This window comes from Alosa pseudoharengus, unplaced genomic scaffold (genome assembly GCF_046254945.1).
Source record: "Alosa pseudoharengus isolate Yale_2024_CS ecotype anadromous, Long Island Sound unplaced genomic scaffold, YU_APseudo_1.1 YU_APseudo_1.1_scf_15, whole genome shotgun sequence".
NCBI lineage: Eukaryota > Metazoa > Chordata > Actinopteri > Clupeiformes > Clupeidae > Alosa > Alosa pseudoharengus.
In genome coordinates this window covers 10,455,867-10,470,533 of record NW_027468620.1, presented here as the reverse complement: position 1 = coordinate 10,470,533, position 14,667 = coordinate 10,455,867, and the positions used below count along the sequence as shown (strand labels likewise).

The 14,667-nt window shown below is 45.8% G+C and overlaps 1 protein-coding gene across 1 annotated transcript in view; it reads left to right on the top strand.

Moving 5' to 3' along the window:
* The window catches only part of slx4ip (SLX4 interacting protein), a 54,793-nt gene that overhangs the window by 23,212 nt on the left and 16,914 nt on the right, over positions 1-14,667 (top strand). Inside the window, exons 5-6 of the mRNA XM_076285494.1 lie at positions 12,258-12,335; positions 13,536-13,627. Coding sequence (XP_076141609.1) covers positions 12,258-12,335; positions 13,536-13,627 — 170 coding nt within the window. The remainder of the gene's footprint in view (positions 1-12,257; positions 12,336-13,535; positions 13,628-14,667) is intronic.

Genomic DNA, 14,667 nt, shown 5'->3' with positions numbered 1-14,667 from the left:
TATACAGTTAAGAACAAAATGATTCATACCCTGGCAAATATTGATGTAATGTTGATTTTCTCTTGACTAATATGTTTGTTCTGACTGAAAATGACACTGCCACATGCCAAAAGGTTGTAAGACAATGTGGAATCATGGAATCAAAAAAAATCATTTTTATCTTTTTTTTTTATTTTTACAACACTAACACTAAAGCAAGAGGCTACACTGAGATTTTGGAGGAAAAGATCAGGCAGTGTGCCAAGAGACCTGCCTCAATAGGCATCATTGGACCATTAAACCACACAATGATCCAAAACATACAGCCAAACAAGGCAAGAAATGGTTAACTGAGAACAATATCAACATTTTAGAGTGGCAGAGCCAGAGTCCAGACCTCAACCCGTCAAAAAAGTGAGCACAAGGCCAGAGTGATGGCAAATAATCGTTCCTGACTGAAAACCCGGATTGCTGCTAAAAATGTGTGGTCTAAAATCATTGTGGAGACATGGAGAGGCTTGGTAGGTACTATAAGAAGCATTTTGAGAGCTTTGATGGTAAATAAAGATGTTTTCATTGATTATTTAAAAAGGGTATAAATAATTTTGGACATGCCATTTTTCATAAAAATGTTAAAAAAAAAGATACAAATATTTTTTTGATTCCATGTTTCAACCACATTGTCTTACAACCTTTTGGCATGTGGCAGTGTCATTTTTAGTCAGAACAAACATATTAGTCAAGAGAAAATCAACATTACATCAATATTTTGCCAGGGGTATGAATAATTTTGTTCTTAACTGTGTGTGTATATATATATTATATATATATATATATATATATATATACTAATTTATTTGGTTTGAGTCTGCCGTGGGTTTGGGGTTGGGGCTGGGTGATGCTCTGAAACTCATTTTGAAGTGCCGTGGAATGGGGTTGGGGTTTAGAGATGGGAGACAGGCATTTTTTTGTGCAAGATTGAGGGAAGAGTTTTCCATTTGACAAGCATTTTTATGCTCTGTTTTCTTTTTCCTGAGAAAGCAACCACTTGTGCACTAGCTTTTTTCCTTTCATTGCTTTTTAAGTGTGTGTGTGGTGTGTGTGTGGTGTGTGTGTGAGCGAGCCTGTGTGTGTGTGTGTGCGTGCCCTCAGCGGTGATGTGCCTGCAGTGGCATGCAGTGTGCGTGTCTGAGAGAGAGAGAATGTGTGAATGTTAATACTTGAGTGTGTTTGTGTACACGTGTGTGTGTGTGTGTGTGTGTGTGTGTGTGTGTGTGTGTGTGTGTGTGTGTGTGTGTGTGTGTATATGTATGTGTATGTATACGCCTAAGAAAACTGCAGTCAGGTCCGTGCTGTGACACATAGTCTTTCTGAGTGGTAGATTTACTGTAGTCACGATTACCAACCGCTCTGAAATAGAGGGTTTTGACAAAGTACTTAAAAGCATGCTTTTTTACTCTGTAAAGGAGTGCGCCCGAGCGGATGGTGGGTCAGACTGAAGGATGTACAAATGCTGCGTTGTAGTCAAAAGGCTTTTCTTTTATTATTATTTTTTGTTAGGCTGCCGGCAGGTTAATACAAAACAAAACAATGATGACAAACAAACAAACACTTAGTCAAAACAAGAAATAAACACAGGGACAATGCCCACGCAGAACTAGGCCTACCTCTGAGGTCCTTTGGCATGACCTCTCGCTACAGAGGAGTCCCTCGTCTGAGCTAAACAGCCCCCATTTAACCCACAGGTCTCAACCATGTAACGATATAAATCAATTAACACACAGGCATCATATTTTGGCCAACACAACATCCAAGCAATACACATTACTAAAAACATTCATGTGCCCTTACGATCATGCTCAATAAAACCTCATTAAGGAAACAAATATAAACCGTCTAGACACCCCTGCTCCAATGAGCGCTTCTCACTTCAAAGCGCGAAAAGAATGCATAAAAGTTCTCCATGCCCCGCACCTCGGTTTGCTCCCCATACCCGGAAGACACTACAAGCAGGCAACAGGTAAGCATGTTAATGCATATCTCCCCATACAGACCTAACATTTCTTTCTATCGGCTCGTAAGCATTGATGTTAAAAATGCGCGCTTATCGCTTACATTACCGTTCAGATAGAATATGCTACAGTCGGCCCGACGCATATTGCGTCTTCATTTCCCGTACATACACTCACCTAAACAAGTTCCCGTGTGGAATTACCTTTGCTTTTAGACACACAGCAGGTCTAGAACACACACACACAACTTCACATGTCCCCAATCAATGTTACAACCAGACACATATCGTATACATAAGCTTTCATATTCATTTCAACAAAAGTCATTTTTGTGCTGCAGCGGGAAAACTGCCTTTGTCCGTGACAGATGTGCTGCACTCTGTCACATACTCGACTGCTTTTTTTACTCGATTTGTATTTGTGTGTGGTCGCGTGCATGCACATGTTGATAACGGAGAGGGTGAAGAACATGTGTGTAGTGTTGTCACGACACCAAAATTATGACTTCGATACAATACCTGACATAAATATCTCGATACTCGATACTGAAATGATACCACAGCGAAATAAAGGACGCAGACCTCCTCCAAGTGTATTGAGTCATTTGTGTTGAATTTGGTGCACTTTTGTAGCCTGGAAAATCCAGACCCTGGTAATCTAAGGTCCGTGTAGATCAAGGTTATTGCATGCAAATCACTGAATGCTATGCAGAATGGCCTAATCTTTAGGCCATCTGATGTAGGCTACCCTAGGCCTTCCCATGTTTTTGGGATTTCTTTGACAGTTACTAAGGGAAAAAAGGGAAGATAGTCTTCTTTGCTCCCAGTGTAAGTTTCAACCACTTAGGTCTTAGATACACCATTACCTGTTGCAATATATCTGTAATTGTGTGTGTGTGTGTGTGTGTGTGTGTGTGTGTGTGTGTGTGTGTGTGTGTGTGTGTGTGTGTGTGTGTGTGTGTGTGTGTGTGTGTGTGTGTGTGTGTGTGTGTGTGTGTGTGTGTGTGTGTGTGTGTGTGTGTGTGTGTGTGTGTGTGTGTGTGTGTGTGTGTGTGTGATTTTTGTGCATTGCCGTTGGGGAACCCTCTCTGTTGCTACTGCTCTGTGTTTATAAACGGCCGTCTTCAAAGGCGCCTCTCGTCCTCTCTCCTCACACACACACGCCCACACACACCACACACACTCTCTCACTTTCTCACTCTCTCCTCTCTCCTCTTGCTCTCCCTCCTTCTGTTTCTCTCCCTACCTGACACCCCACCCCGACTCCCACTGTTGTTATTTGTGGTCTAGCGCTATGTGTTTCTACCCTCCCCGTCTGTATATGTGAGGCATGTGGGAGCGCTACCCTCCGCTACCTGCCCCATGCCCAGGGACCCGGGAGGACAGGGGAGAGGGGGTTTGGTGCTAAAGGGTAAGGGGTGGGGGAGAAATGCCTGTGTGTATGTGTGTGTGTGCAATCGTGTGTGTGCTTGTGTGTGTGAGGGTGAGGAGAGGGGATTAGAGCTAGCTGGACGTAATGGAGACCTGTGGTAGAGCTGTGCAGATTCCAGAGGCTGGCCTGGAAACGGACCCCCCCCTCCCCTCCATCACACACACACACACACACACCCTCCCTTCCATCACACACACACACACCCTCCCCCCCCCCTCTATCACACACACACACACACACCCTCCCTTCCATCACACACACACACACCCTCCCCTCCCCTCTATCACACACACACACACACACACACACACACACACCCTCCCCTCCCCTCCATCACACACACACACACACACACACACACACCCTCCCCTCCCCTCCATCACACACACATACACACACACACCTCCCCTCCCCAGCACCCACCGAGTCCCAGGTCTATGTCTCTGACCCTGTGCCAAGGCAGCGACGACGAGCCCCTGGTGCCACTGTTGCTGTGTAAATCCTGTCACTAAGCCGCACGACACACTGTCCCAACACAGCATTGGCAGACGCACATGTGATAACAGTCATAGTTACACACACATAAACACACACACACACACAAGCATATACTACACACACACTCATGCAGACACAAGCGCGCACACACACACACACACACACATACACATACAGGACTGCACACAGATACATTACTGTAACACCAGCAACTATAATTTGTGAATTCTTTAGGCACAAAGTAGGCTGTGGCCCCTGACACAGTGCAGATGTATCGGTTTTGGCTGTTGTCTCCCCTGTCTTTCCGCTATATTTCTGCTATATCGACATTTTCCCCACAAGGATGACTTCCAGAAAGAAAGCTATCTATCATATGGACACCAAAAAAAGTGAGCAGAGTCTCCATTGAAATGAATGGGACGGATAGACATAGTCCAGGCACTGACAAAATGAGTAGGCATTATCACTGTTGACAAGACCTATTTGTTGGGGGATGATTTAGCTCAGCTGGCCTTTGCCAAGCAGTGCAGAGCTGTCTAGCTACTGAATATGGATGACAGCCTGTGCGGTGGACTGGTGTTGAAAACACAAGTGGCTGGGTAGCAAAGGGCCAGTGTGTGAGTGTGAACCCTTAATCCAGTTCATTACAGTTCACACATGCACACACACACACACACACACCTCTTTGGTCAGCAGCTGAGATCTGTGGAGTGGAACCGCAAGCTCACCACTGCTGTCACCCCAGCCTCTTTTCTGTGTAATTACTGTTGAGGAATGGGAGCCTGAGCACGGTATTCATGTGACCAGTTCCTCTCGCAAACCATGAACACACACACACACACACACACACACACACACACACACACACACACACACACACACACTCTCGCCATGAACTCAGGGTAACTATGTCTCCTGACCAGAACACTGGCTTTAGGAATTAGCCGAGGAATCAGAGGATCACTTTGTTTTTCTTTCTACATATGATTGTGTTTTCCTTTTTCTCTCCTCATTTTCGTGGCATGGACATTAAAGACTTCCCGCTCATTTCCTCTTTCCCCTCTTTTCAGGAAAACAGGTGACCCCCCCCCTCCCCCACCCAACCACCACCACCACCTCTGTCTGCCAATTTGTGTCACGGTGATTCATAGCTATCAACACCACGCAATGTCACATTGCCAGGCCTTTATAAAAATGCTATTTAAACACCTAAACGAGTGTGTCAGACTCAGTTGAAGAGCACATGTTTCTCAGCCCTTCCTTTCCTTTAGGCTCCAGCATTAGCTCACTGTCACGAGCTGAGCGGAGCGGAGCTGAGCTGCTGCAGTCCAGATGGCGGAAGGTCTCGTCCAGGTGCGCTGCTGATGGGTGCCCCAGCTCCCTACAGACAGGCTCTGCACATGCCTAAAGTGAGAAGACGAATGGGGAGTGAGGCGAGCAGGCGGGAAGAGGCCTGGATCTAATGAAGGCCAATGTAGCTGTGGAGGAGGCACCAAAGCCCCGGCACAGCGGATCAGCAGCAGGCACAACAGCACATAAGTCAGGCAGGGCTGCAGGCACTCAGGCTCAGGCCCCGCACACCATTCATCTACTGGAACCCAGTGGGGCTGACTGACCTTTGAGAGAGTGCTTTGTTTTTGCCCCCAAGTCGTTCCAGAATTCCCACCGAATTCTATCTGAAATTCTGCCCAGTTATTCGTCATTATACCATTCATTAATGCCCATACTCCCAATGGCGGTGACTAACCTTTGGAGGAGAGAGATTTTTAATTTTGTTATTGCAGAGGTATACCCTACAGGTCTAGAATGTATCTTTAGTATCGCTTGAGTTATTATATCATCAAATGGATCCTTCAGTTGGCAACCTTTTAGTCACACACAGTATTTCTCATCGTACTCCTCAAAGGGGCTAAGCAGGTTCCTTCTTGCCTCCCCTCTCAGCACAGTCACTATAGAGCCTGTGCATGTCTGTCAGTGGATGTGAATGTACGCAGGATTGGACTTTTCAAGCTTCTTATTTGACCTGGTGGTCTGGAACAGTATGTGCTTGGTGCAGGTGTGTCGTTAAGCTTGAGTACGTCAAGTGGTTGTCATGTGGAAAGAGATATTGCTGGGAAAAAAGGCTAATAATAAAAATAATATAAGCCACCCATAGCTGCCTTTTTCTGAGGCTGCAATCAGTCTTTGTTTATGTGGAAGGAGTGTGGGAACTGTTGATTTTAAGAGGGAAAACACTCTTGCTCCCTTCTGTTTCATTGGCCCAATGATCTCATGCTGTCCTAAGCCACAGGTTTTATGTTGGAGAAGTGTAGGTGGTTAATTGTTGAGTTTGGACATTTTAATAAAAAGGGATTTTCCTCAATGAAACTGTGTGGGTTTGTCAGACAGTGTATGACGAATTTTACTCTGACGGGTTTTCTTTTTTCTTTTTTTCCCCTCAGATGTTCTTTTAAAGCAAAGACCAGTAAGCAGTCTAGTCGTGGCCACCCTATTCGCTGCTGCTCTGTTCTCTGGAGGAGGAGGTGGGGGTTGGGGGGTGGAAGTCTCCCTGATGTGTTTACATTTTGCTCGAACTGAAATGATTGCTTCTCAAAACAAAGATTTCCTAGTGCCTGAGAACGGCGAGGCGATGCCAGCACATCAAGGCGTGCACCGATTTTGGCTGCAGTTAAGACAACAGGGCTCATGCTCCACCCTAATATTATTGTGATGGCTTCAGCTTGTCCGAATAGGATAAACAGAAGATAGCGTAACATTGCCATCAGGATTGTTCAGACCTGTCCCCCTGGCATTTTGCACGCTTCGCTGTCAACACACTGTCTTTCTCTTTCTCTCCAAGTGCTGCTACTGAATTTTTTTGGTCAGATTATGTCGAGGGCTCGTAGTGGGCTCGTAGTGTTATTGAAGGAGGCTTGGTTAGTTGACTTATTTTCTTTGTCATTCTGTGGTCCTGTGTCCAGTGTGCTCATTGGCCCGCGCCATCACGCTGGCGTCTTTCGTAACCATTGGGGAGGGGTCACCCAAATGTTAAATTGAACACTCATGTGCAAATATTGTTTCAGGTGGACGTTGTGCAGAACGATAAGGCGCACTGGCTGAAGAGCCGAGGCTATGGTTACGCAGCGAGAGAGTGATGTTCTTCCAGGAAAGCCCCGTTCCGTTCTTACATGTGGTGTGTGTGTGCGTGTGTGTGTGTGTGTCCGTCCGTCCCCAACACCCCCCCCCCCCTTCCTCCCTCCTCAGTCTGCCCTAGTTACAAGCACAAAGAGATGTGGACAAAGCCTATCCCACCTGTATATTTCTCTATCCTGAGCAAGTTCATCAGAAATGTTGAGATACTGTAGTCTTGGTTCATCTCCAGTGACTAACATTACCATCAACCTTTTGTTAGCATTTTCTGTTGTTTTTCACCAAACCAGTGATTGAAACCCTTGAGGGGTCCTGGAGGGGGGTTGTGACGGGAGGGGGGTGTGGGGTCCACTGGTCCACATTGCCTTTGCACTTTTGAGTCGTGATGGCAATCATCCAGTGCTGTACTCCATTTTAGTGCACATTCTTTTGACATTCTTTTGGTTTGTTGACTTTTCTTCCCCCTCATTGTTTCACCAGGAAGTGGTGAAAGCTTAGTGTGTATGTGTGTGTGTGTGTGTGTGGTGTGGGGGGAGGGGGTAGTACACAAACAAACACACATACACACAGCTTCACATACACAAGCTGTATGTGTTTCAGCTGTGTGGAGTCTGTGGGTAAACATATTGTGTTGTTGTCTTGTTGTGGTAGGTTATGACAAGGAGCTGGCAAGGCTCAGTGCTTTGGAGCTGCTTTTCAAATCTGACAGAAACTGCTGCTCTCCAGGCGCATCTCCACCAAGAGAAATGCATATTCGGTGTCAATGTGTAGTCATTATACGATTACACCGTAATCGGTGGCCCGATTCCCGATGGCCCATTGCCACGTGTTAATTGGTCATGCACTGCTTGCCTTCCTTGTGGGGAGGGTTTGTCACAACATATGCTTGCTACATATGTACAGCTCAAACAGCAATATAAAAGCAACCTGTCCCGTCCTGTCAGATAAACCTCGTGAACCCAGGCAGGCAGGCAGGCAGGCAGTCAGTCTGTCTTTCAAAGAGGCAAATCAAAACAGCATCATGTGAGCAACTTGTGGATCTCGGGCAAAAAAGGGACCCTTTTTCTCCCCCCGCAGCAGGGTTCTTGCTAACTCAGAGATCAGAGCACGGAAACAAGAACGCGGCAATCACTTAGCGTAAGGACCCTGGGACGGGCGCCAACAGCAACTCCCACTCGGCGTAGGGAGCTTTAAGAGTCAGAGCAACAGCTGATGTCTCAAGTCATGCCTCTTGGTGGTTCCCAACTCTGGGTCCAGACATTCTAGTCTGCCTTGTCCTGGGAATTGGCAGACTCAAATCACCAGGGGAGAGGGGAGAGAGAGACAAGGGAGAGAGAGAGAGAGAAGGAGGGTGTTTGGTAGGGAGGGGAAAAAAAGGGGTGAAGGGTGTTATCCATCCAGTTTTAATGGACAAAAATGGTAGCTCCCCAAACACAGCCTGATGAGCTGTGAGAGCAGATCTTTCCTCTTGCTCTCCCTCCCACTCCAGAAATGGGAAGAACAAACTCAAGATTGATACCAATCTGCATACTTTTCTGAGAAGGCTTCGAGTGTTGTGTATTTAAAGCACAAGAGGGGAAAAACAGGGAAAAAATTCCCTAGGACCTGGCTGGGTTATTAACAAGACTAATGTTATGACAAAGTAGCTAGATTTTCACAATATTTTCTCATGGTCTTGTTGGTCAGGCTGAAGGTGGCACTCATGGGTAGCAGGTTGCTGTGGAGACCAGCAAAAACTAGATTGATGCAGTACAAGCCATCTGTAAACAAACTGTCAAGCTACTGTCAGAAGATGACGGGTAATTTACTGATATTTGGCAGCGTCTGATTGATAGGATATTAAATTCTTTGTTTTTTTTTGGCCTGCTGCTGAGTCTCCCATTGTTCATTACACCATAAAACCCCTCAGGTTCTCTGGAGTTGAATCCTCTCATCATGTAGTGGGGCAAATACCTAATCATTTGAGCTCCGTCTCCCTGCAGCAAGTTGTCCTTTCTCTCACGAAACTAGAGAAAGATGATGGCATTGTTTAGCATGGGAACCCTAGTCTGGAGTCTACAGAGGTTGGGACAGTGACGTAAATCTGTCTGCTGGAGCCTGCTGGGCAGGTCTGTCAGCCTTCACTCTGAGAAGAAGACTCTTTTCCAGTAAGAGTGGTTTAAAACATGATCTCTAAGAAGCGTGGCAACAATCGGTGTGTAGTGTTAGAGAAGAGAACTAGCCTAGCCACATGTTTTGTAAACTCTGAATACGAGGGAGGAAGGAGTGTATCATGAAGAACTGTTTGCGTGAGCTTGGGCAATGTGTCTTGCGGCGGTTCATGTTTGTCTTGACAATTTTCAGTTGTTTCCATGATGTAGCGCTCTTAGTAATGCCAGTTATTTATGGAAAATATCACTGGACCTCGACTGTGCAAAAATGACACAGCAGGAGTGTGGAGAAAGGGTGCTGTTAAAGCATTAAGTGAAGGGGGGGTGGAGGTGGACCCATCAGTCATTTGCCTAAAGTTACTCTGAGGAAGTTTTGTGGCTTGCAGACAAGGTAATTACATGTCATTACCTGCGGGTTCACCACAGGCTTTCTTTTGAAGTGTCACTGTTGTTCAAGGAGCCATCATGAGTGTCATCACTCGTGGAGAGATGAAGTGCGCTCTTATTGGTCCAGTCTGGCCCCGACACGCCCCCTCCTCATTTTCGACAGGTGGTCGTCTGAAGCCAAAGTTATGGATCTCTGTCTGTCGGCGCTAGCCTGTCGGTCAAGTATTCATTTGCCAGCATTGTTTGTTAATGGTCATGTTAAATGGTAACAGTGAGAAAAGCTCAAGGCAGGGAAAAAATACCAGAAATTCTCATATGTATGTGGTGTGTTTTAATGAATGTGCACTGTTTGTGAAACTGAGGGGGTGGTAGTGGTTGCAGTATTTTTTTGGTACCCCCCTACCAGCCTGGGGCAACCTACAGTACTTCAGACAGACACAGAGTCTGCATCTCTATCGCGGTCACAGAGAGGGCTCACACAGCATTGCATGCCTGTTGTCTTGTTTACAAAGCACAACTGGATTGCTAGCGTGTTAGCCAGACCCTTCCCCTCCTCACTGACAAATTCCTCTCGGATTAGGCAACAGTGCTGTGTCTTTTGCAGACTGTGTCTTGCATTCCTTCAACAATAGCAAACAACATTGGGTCAGTAGATTTGTTTCCCTGTATGCACGCTGGTTTTAAATAAAACCCAAGTGAATGGGTGCATGGTTTTGTACCCTACGATTTTCATTTCCATGGCTTTGTCCTTTAAAGAGGGATCAATTGCTGTCTAGCAGACTACAATTAAAGGCCATGAACTTGCTCTACTATGCAAAGTTCACATGGAATAATAGGATTTGAATGCAGATTAGCACCACATAACTTGCCAAGCACAAGACAGAGATGGGGATTATTTCCTGATGAAAAACACTGACTGCTGAATGCTGTGCAACAACTGCAACAGAGCAGATCATCAGATCATATAATGATACAGGGGCGCTGCTGGGGGGTAGGCCGATTCTAAGCACTGATAGGGGTCCCCCAGAGACCTTTTGACCTTTTGGTTAGTGAACCAAAGCTTGGTGTTCTTGCTTCTCATCATTTATCACTGCCTATCATTTGGTCTGTAGTGGGTTAGCCAATCGAAAACAATGACACATTTAGATCAGAAGGCTGGAAAGTTAAAGTGGCACGAGATCTGAGGGGCATTAGGAGGAGGAGGTAAGGACCCAGGAGGTGAGCACTTTTATTGGCTTAGCCTGGACACGGCACAATTGAGTTGAGTTGCTCTGCTCATCTCTGGGGTCTGTTGTCAGCAGAAAAAAGCCTGCAGACCAGCCATGGAACAACAACACGTCCGATTTCCTTCCCCAAAGCCAGTGAAGCATGATGAATTCATCATCCGGCGTCCACACCAGTGGAGGCAGTAAATTCTTTGGGCGTTCTGTCAGCCTTATTATTGAGTACATCAAAGGCTCAGCAGCCCCTGGCATCACTGAGCGGCCATGCCAGAGCTGTTGACAAGGCAGTTTCAATTTGCACAAGGCCTTTTCTGCTCTGGCCTTTAAGCGTTAAAGGTGCACTCATTGATTGTAATAGAATACACGTTTTGTCAAATTCAGCAAACTTCTCACGGTCTCATAAAAAGTCCATTGTGTGTGTGTGTGTGTGTGTGTGTGTGCCTGCGTGCGTGCGTGCGTGCGTGCGTGTGCACTTACTCTGGTGTTCATACACAGCCCTTGTTCTGTGAATGGGAAACTAAAAAAGTGGCTCGGACTGAAAAGTCCTCCTTTTGAAACACTGGAAAACACATTTGTATCTGTTGTAATTACTGTGGACATGTGGACAGTCATTTCTTTATTACCTTATTTTAACCTTTCAGCACGCTAATAAAGGAGCACTGAAGGAAAGGGTGTTTTTATGATTTACATTTAAAGTATTCAGCATACTCTTTTGTTCAAAGTAAATGTTGGATTGGCTTTTGAGCACAAATGTCAACACCTTCCGCAACAGGATGAAAGAATAGGTTTTTATACCCCTTGGTGTGAATACCCAATGGCATTTAGCACTAAGGCGGTAAACAGTAATTTGTCTAAAACCGATGAAAAGAATTATGCTCCTGAACCTGGAACAACATCATAGTGCAATACTACTGTAGGTGCTCTGGGCATGCATCAACAACATCAGAAACATTCATTCAGTGTAGCTTTAAAATGAATGACGTTGTTGATGTTGTAAGTTAAAAGAACCATATTGTGTTGCTTGAACATAACACTGCACCTGAAACATGGCCATTGAGTGTCATGACTCTCAACCCCATGTCCTCTTGTTCAGAGTGTTTGTTGGTGTAGAGGTGATAAGATCTATCCACATATCCCACATGCGTAATTGAAGCCACTCTTTTGCATTTGGAAATGATTTGTTCTTTGCGGCAGCGCCTTTCCTTCTCCTTCTCTGTCTTTCTCTCTCTGACCCGCGTCATTGCCTGTATCAGCATTCATTTGAATACCACAGGCTCCTGACAAGCGCTGCCCAATTGATTATAGGCCAGCTATGCATTATGAAAATGTTCAGTGTCTCCTGTGCAAGCCGGCACCATGTTTTGTCACGATGACTCCGAGCTCTTTTCCAAATCGCCAACCTGCCCACCTTGCTACTGAGTTAACTCTGTGTCTGTTGTCTTTGGCAGGGCCCTCCTTTCGCCTGGCAGCGTACTTCATGAAGAGGCACGCCAATCTCAGATGCATCGCCAAACAACGTCACCGAGGTATGCCACCAGCTGGAGATGAGGATTTGCCTTTAAGGGGAACTTTGTAGAGGAGCTCGTTCCCATCTGTGCATATACAGTACAGACATTATGGGTTCATTTGTTTTCTTACTACTAGGATAATTTCGTTTAGGTCTATGTTAGGGCTTGTCCTGTTGCAGCACATGGATAGTGGGTGAGCTGGTGCAAGAGGCCAAGAAAAAAACAAAACAAATGAGAGCGATCAAGAGAGCGTTCTCACACTGCTTAAATCCTGTGACCTATGAGTAGCTTATCGCTGGGCTCTTAGCTTCTCTCTGTGGTTTGAGGGCCCGAAAATTACCAGCGAATAATGGTTAGGCTCAGTGTAAAGACTGCTGAGTTCCATGTTTTTCCCCCAGATTAAAAACAGTCCTAGTAGTGGTGAACTGGCACTGTCTTTGGCAGCCTGTAATTGTTTGCTTATTTTTTCCCCCCCTACATTCCAGTGAAAGTCAGTTGATGCGACATGGGCTATATTTGTCTTCCAAGGACAGTTTTGAACACTCAAAAGTATCGTATTTAATGCTCGCGAGAGAATTGCAAAAATAAACTGTGACAATGGCAAAACAAAAGACGATAAAAACATGAAAGAATGTAAATCTGTTTTTTTTTTTTTTTTTTTTTTCAATTGAATGGGAAGAAAACAGGACTTTGAGTTCACATTGTCTGGTCTGCCTTTTAGAGTTGGAGTGTGCTGCAAATATGTGGTTTGTTTTGTCAGTATTGGATGTCGTAGTCGAACCTCCATTGATTGAGCAGTGCGGCATGGGGGATTTTTGTCCATTGAAGTTTTTCTTGATGTTCCACATTAACATGATTCAACTTATCCACTCTGATCGCTCTTTAAAAAGAACAAAGCTCTCGAAGTGAAAACAGTCTTTCCCATGAAGAGGGTTAGCTAGGTGAACCTGGGCTGTCAACCTTTTTTCTCTGGGGTGTGGGCTTGTTTCAGAAACCCCAAAAAGCACTTCTAAAAAGACACAGTCTGTTTTTCCCTGCTGTGAGAGAAGAACGAGGAGGGTTATTAAGCTCACCCGGTAGTCTGTGACCCCTCCAGTCAGTTCACTCCCAACTCCGAGTGAACCCTGGCAGTTCTCTGTCTGAGTTTCCACTGTCCAAGTTCGTTTGTTTTGTTGTTATTGTTGTTTTTTTTCCCCCCGACTCTGCTTTTCTCCCCAGAGTTACGTGTCTTTCCCGAACGGTTTGTCGTGTGTGTGAGCAGACCGGAGGACGCAGCGGCGGCGCGCGGAGGAAATGTGACCCGATCTATGGTGAGGGCTGTTTATGTTCCGGTATTTCCTCCATTTTTCAGGACTTTCTTGGCTGAAACAAGCCGGGCGGCTTCGCCAACTTGAGGGCTTCTCGGCCGCCGCGTGCTGCGTAGGCAGGGCTGTGTTTACATGAGGTGGTCCTCTGGAACAGAGGTTGCCGCTTCCGGAAACAATCTGGTTCTCAGGGATGTGGTCGGGCCAGGCAACATAACTACTTATTGAGGCATGTTCTCACTTTTCTCATCTCTCTCTCTCTCTCTCTGTCTGTCTGTCTCTCTGTCACTCTTGCTGTCTCTGTCTCTTTTTCACTCTCTATCTCTGTCTTTCTTCTGTTGGTTTCATATTTGTTCTTTTTGACATCTCTCTGTCTTTCTTGTTAACATTCGTAGGTGGGCCGCCACACATAGTGGTGGTCTTGTGTGAACTTCTTATGGTCTAACCCCATGCATGCTAATTATTTATTTTCAGAGCCACCAGAAGAAGCAGTAAAGCCACGAAATTGTATACATTTATTTTGTGTTTTTGGATGAATACATGGCATCTGTTTCCTATTTATCCTGGACACGCATAAATACATACACAGACTTATTCTGCATGGATGTTTTATTGACTGAAGGGACGAGTGTTGAAAAGATTGATTTGGATGCGTAATTTTATCCATTTAATTTTCTCCCTCATGTGTACACAAACACACACACTTCCACAAACACATACACACACACACACACATACACATATGCATCGACATATTGCTCAATGGCGTGTTTTTGTTCTCTCCCGCTATTGCGTGGGCACGGAAGCTCAGATGTGCTAATCAGGATTGTTGGTCCCGAGGCCCTCGCCCAGGGGTGTAGGTGTGTGCATACAGACACGGAGAGACGCTTTGGACGGTGCGGCGGCACAGGGATTTCGGCTCGCCCAGCGTTCCTGTTCCAGTTCCTGTGGAGGTCCATGCTGCGTTTCCCCTCTTTACCCCCCCCCCCCCTCCCCCGGACCCCCCTGTCCAGCTCTCCTCACGCCTGCTTTGTCCCTGATGTCCT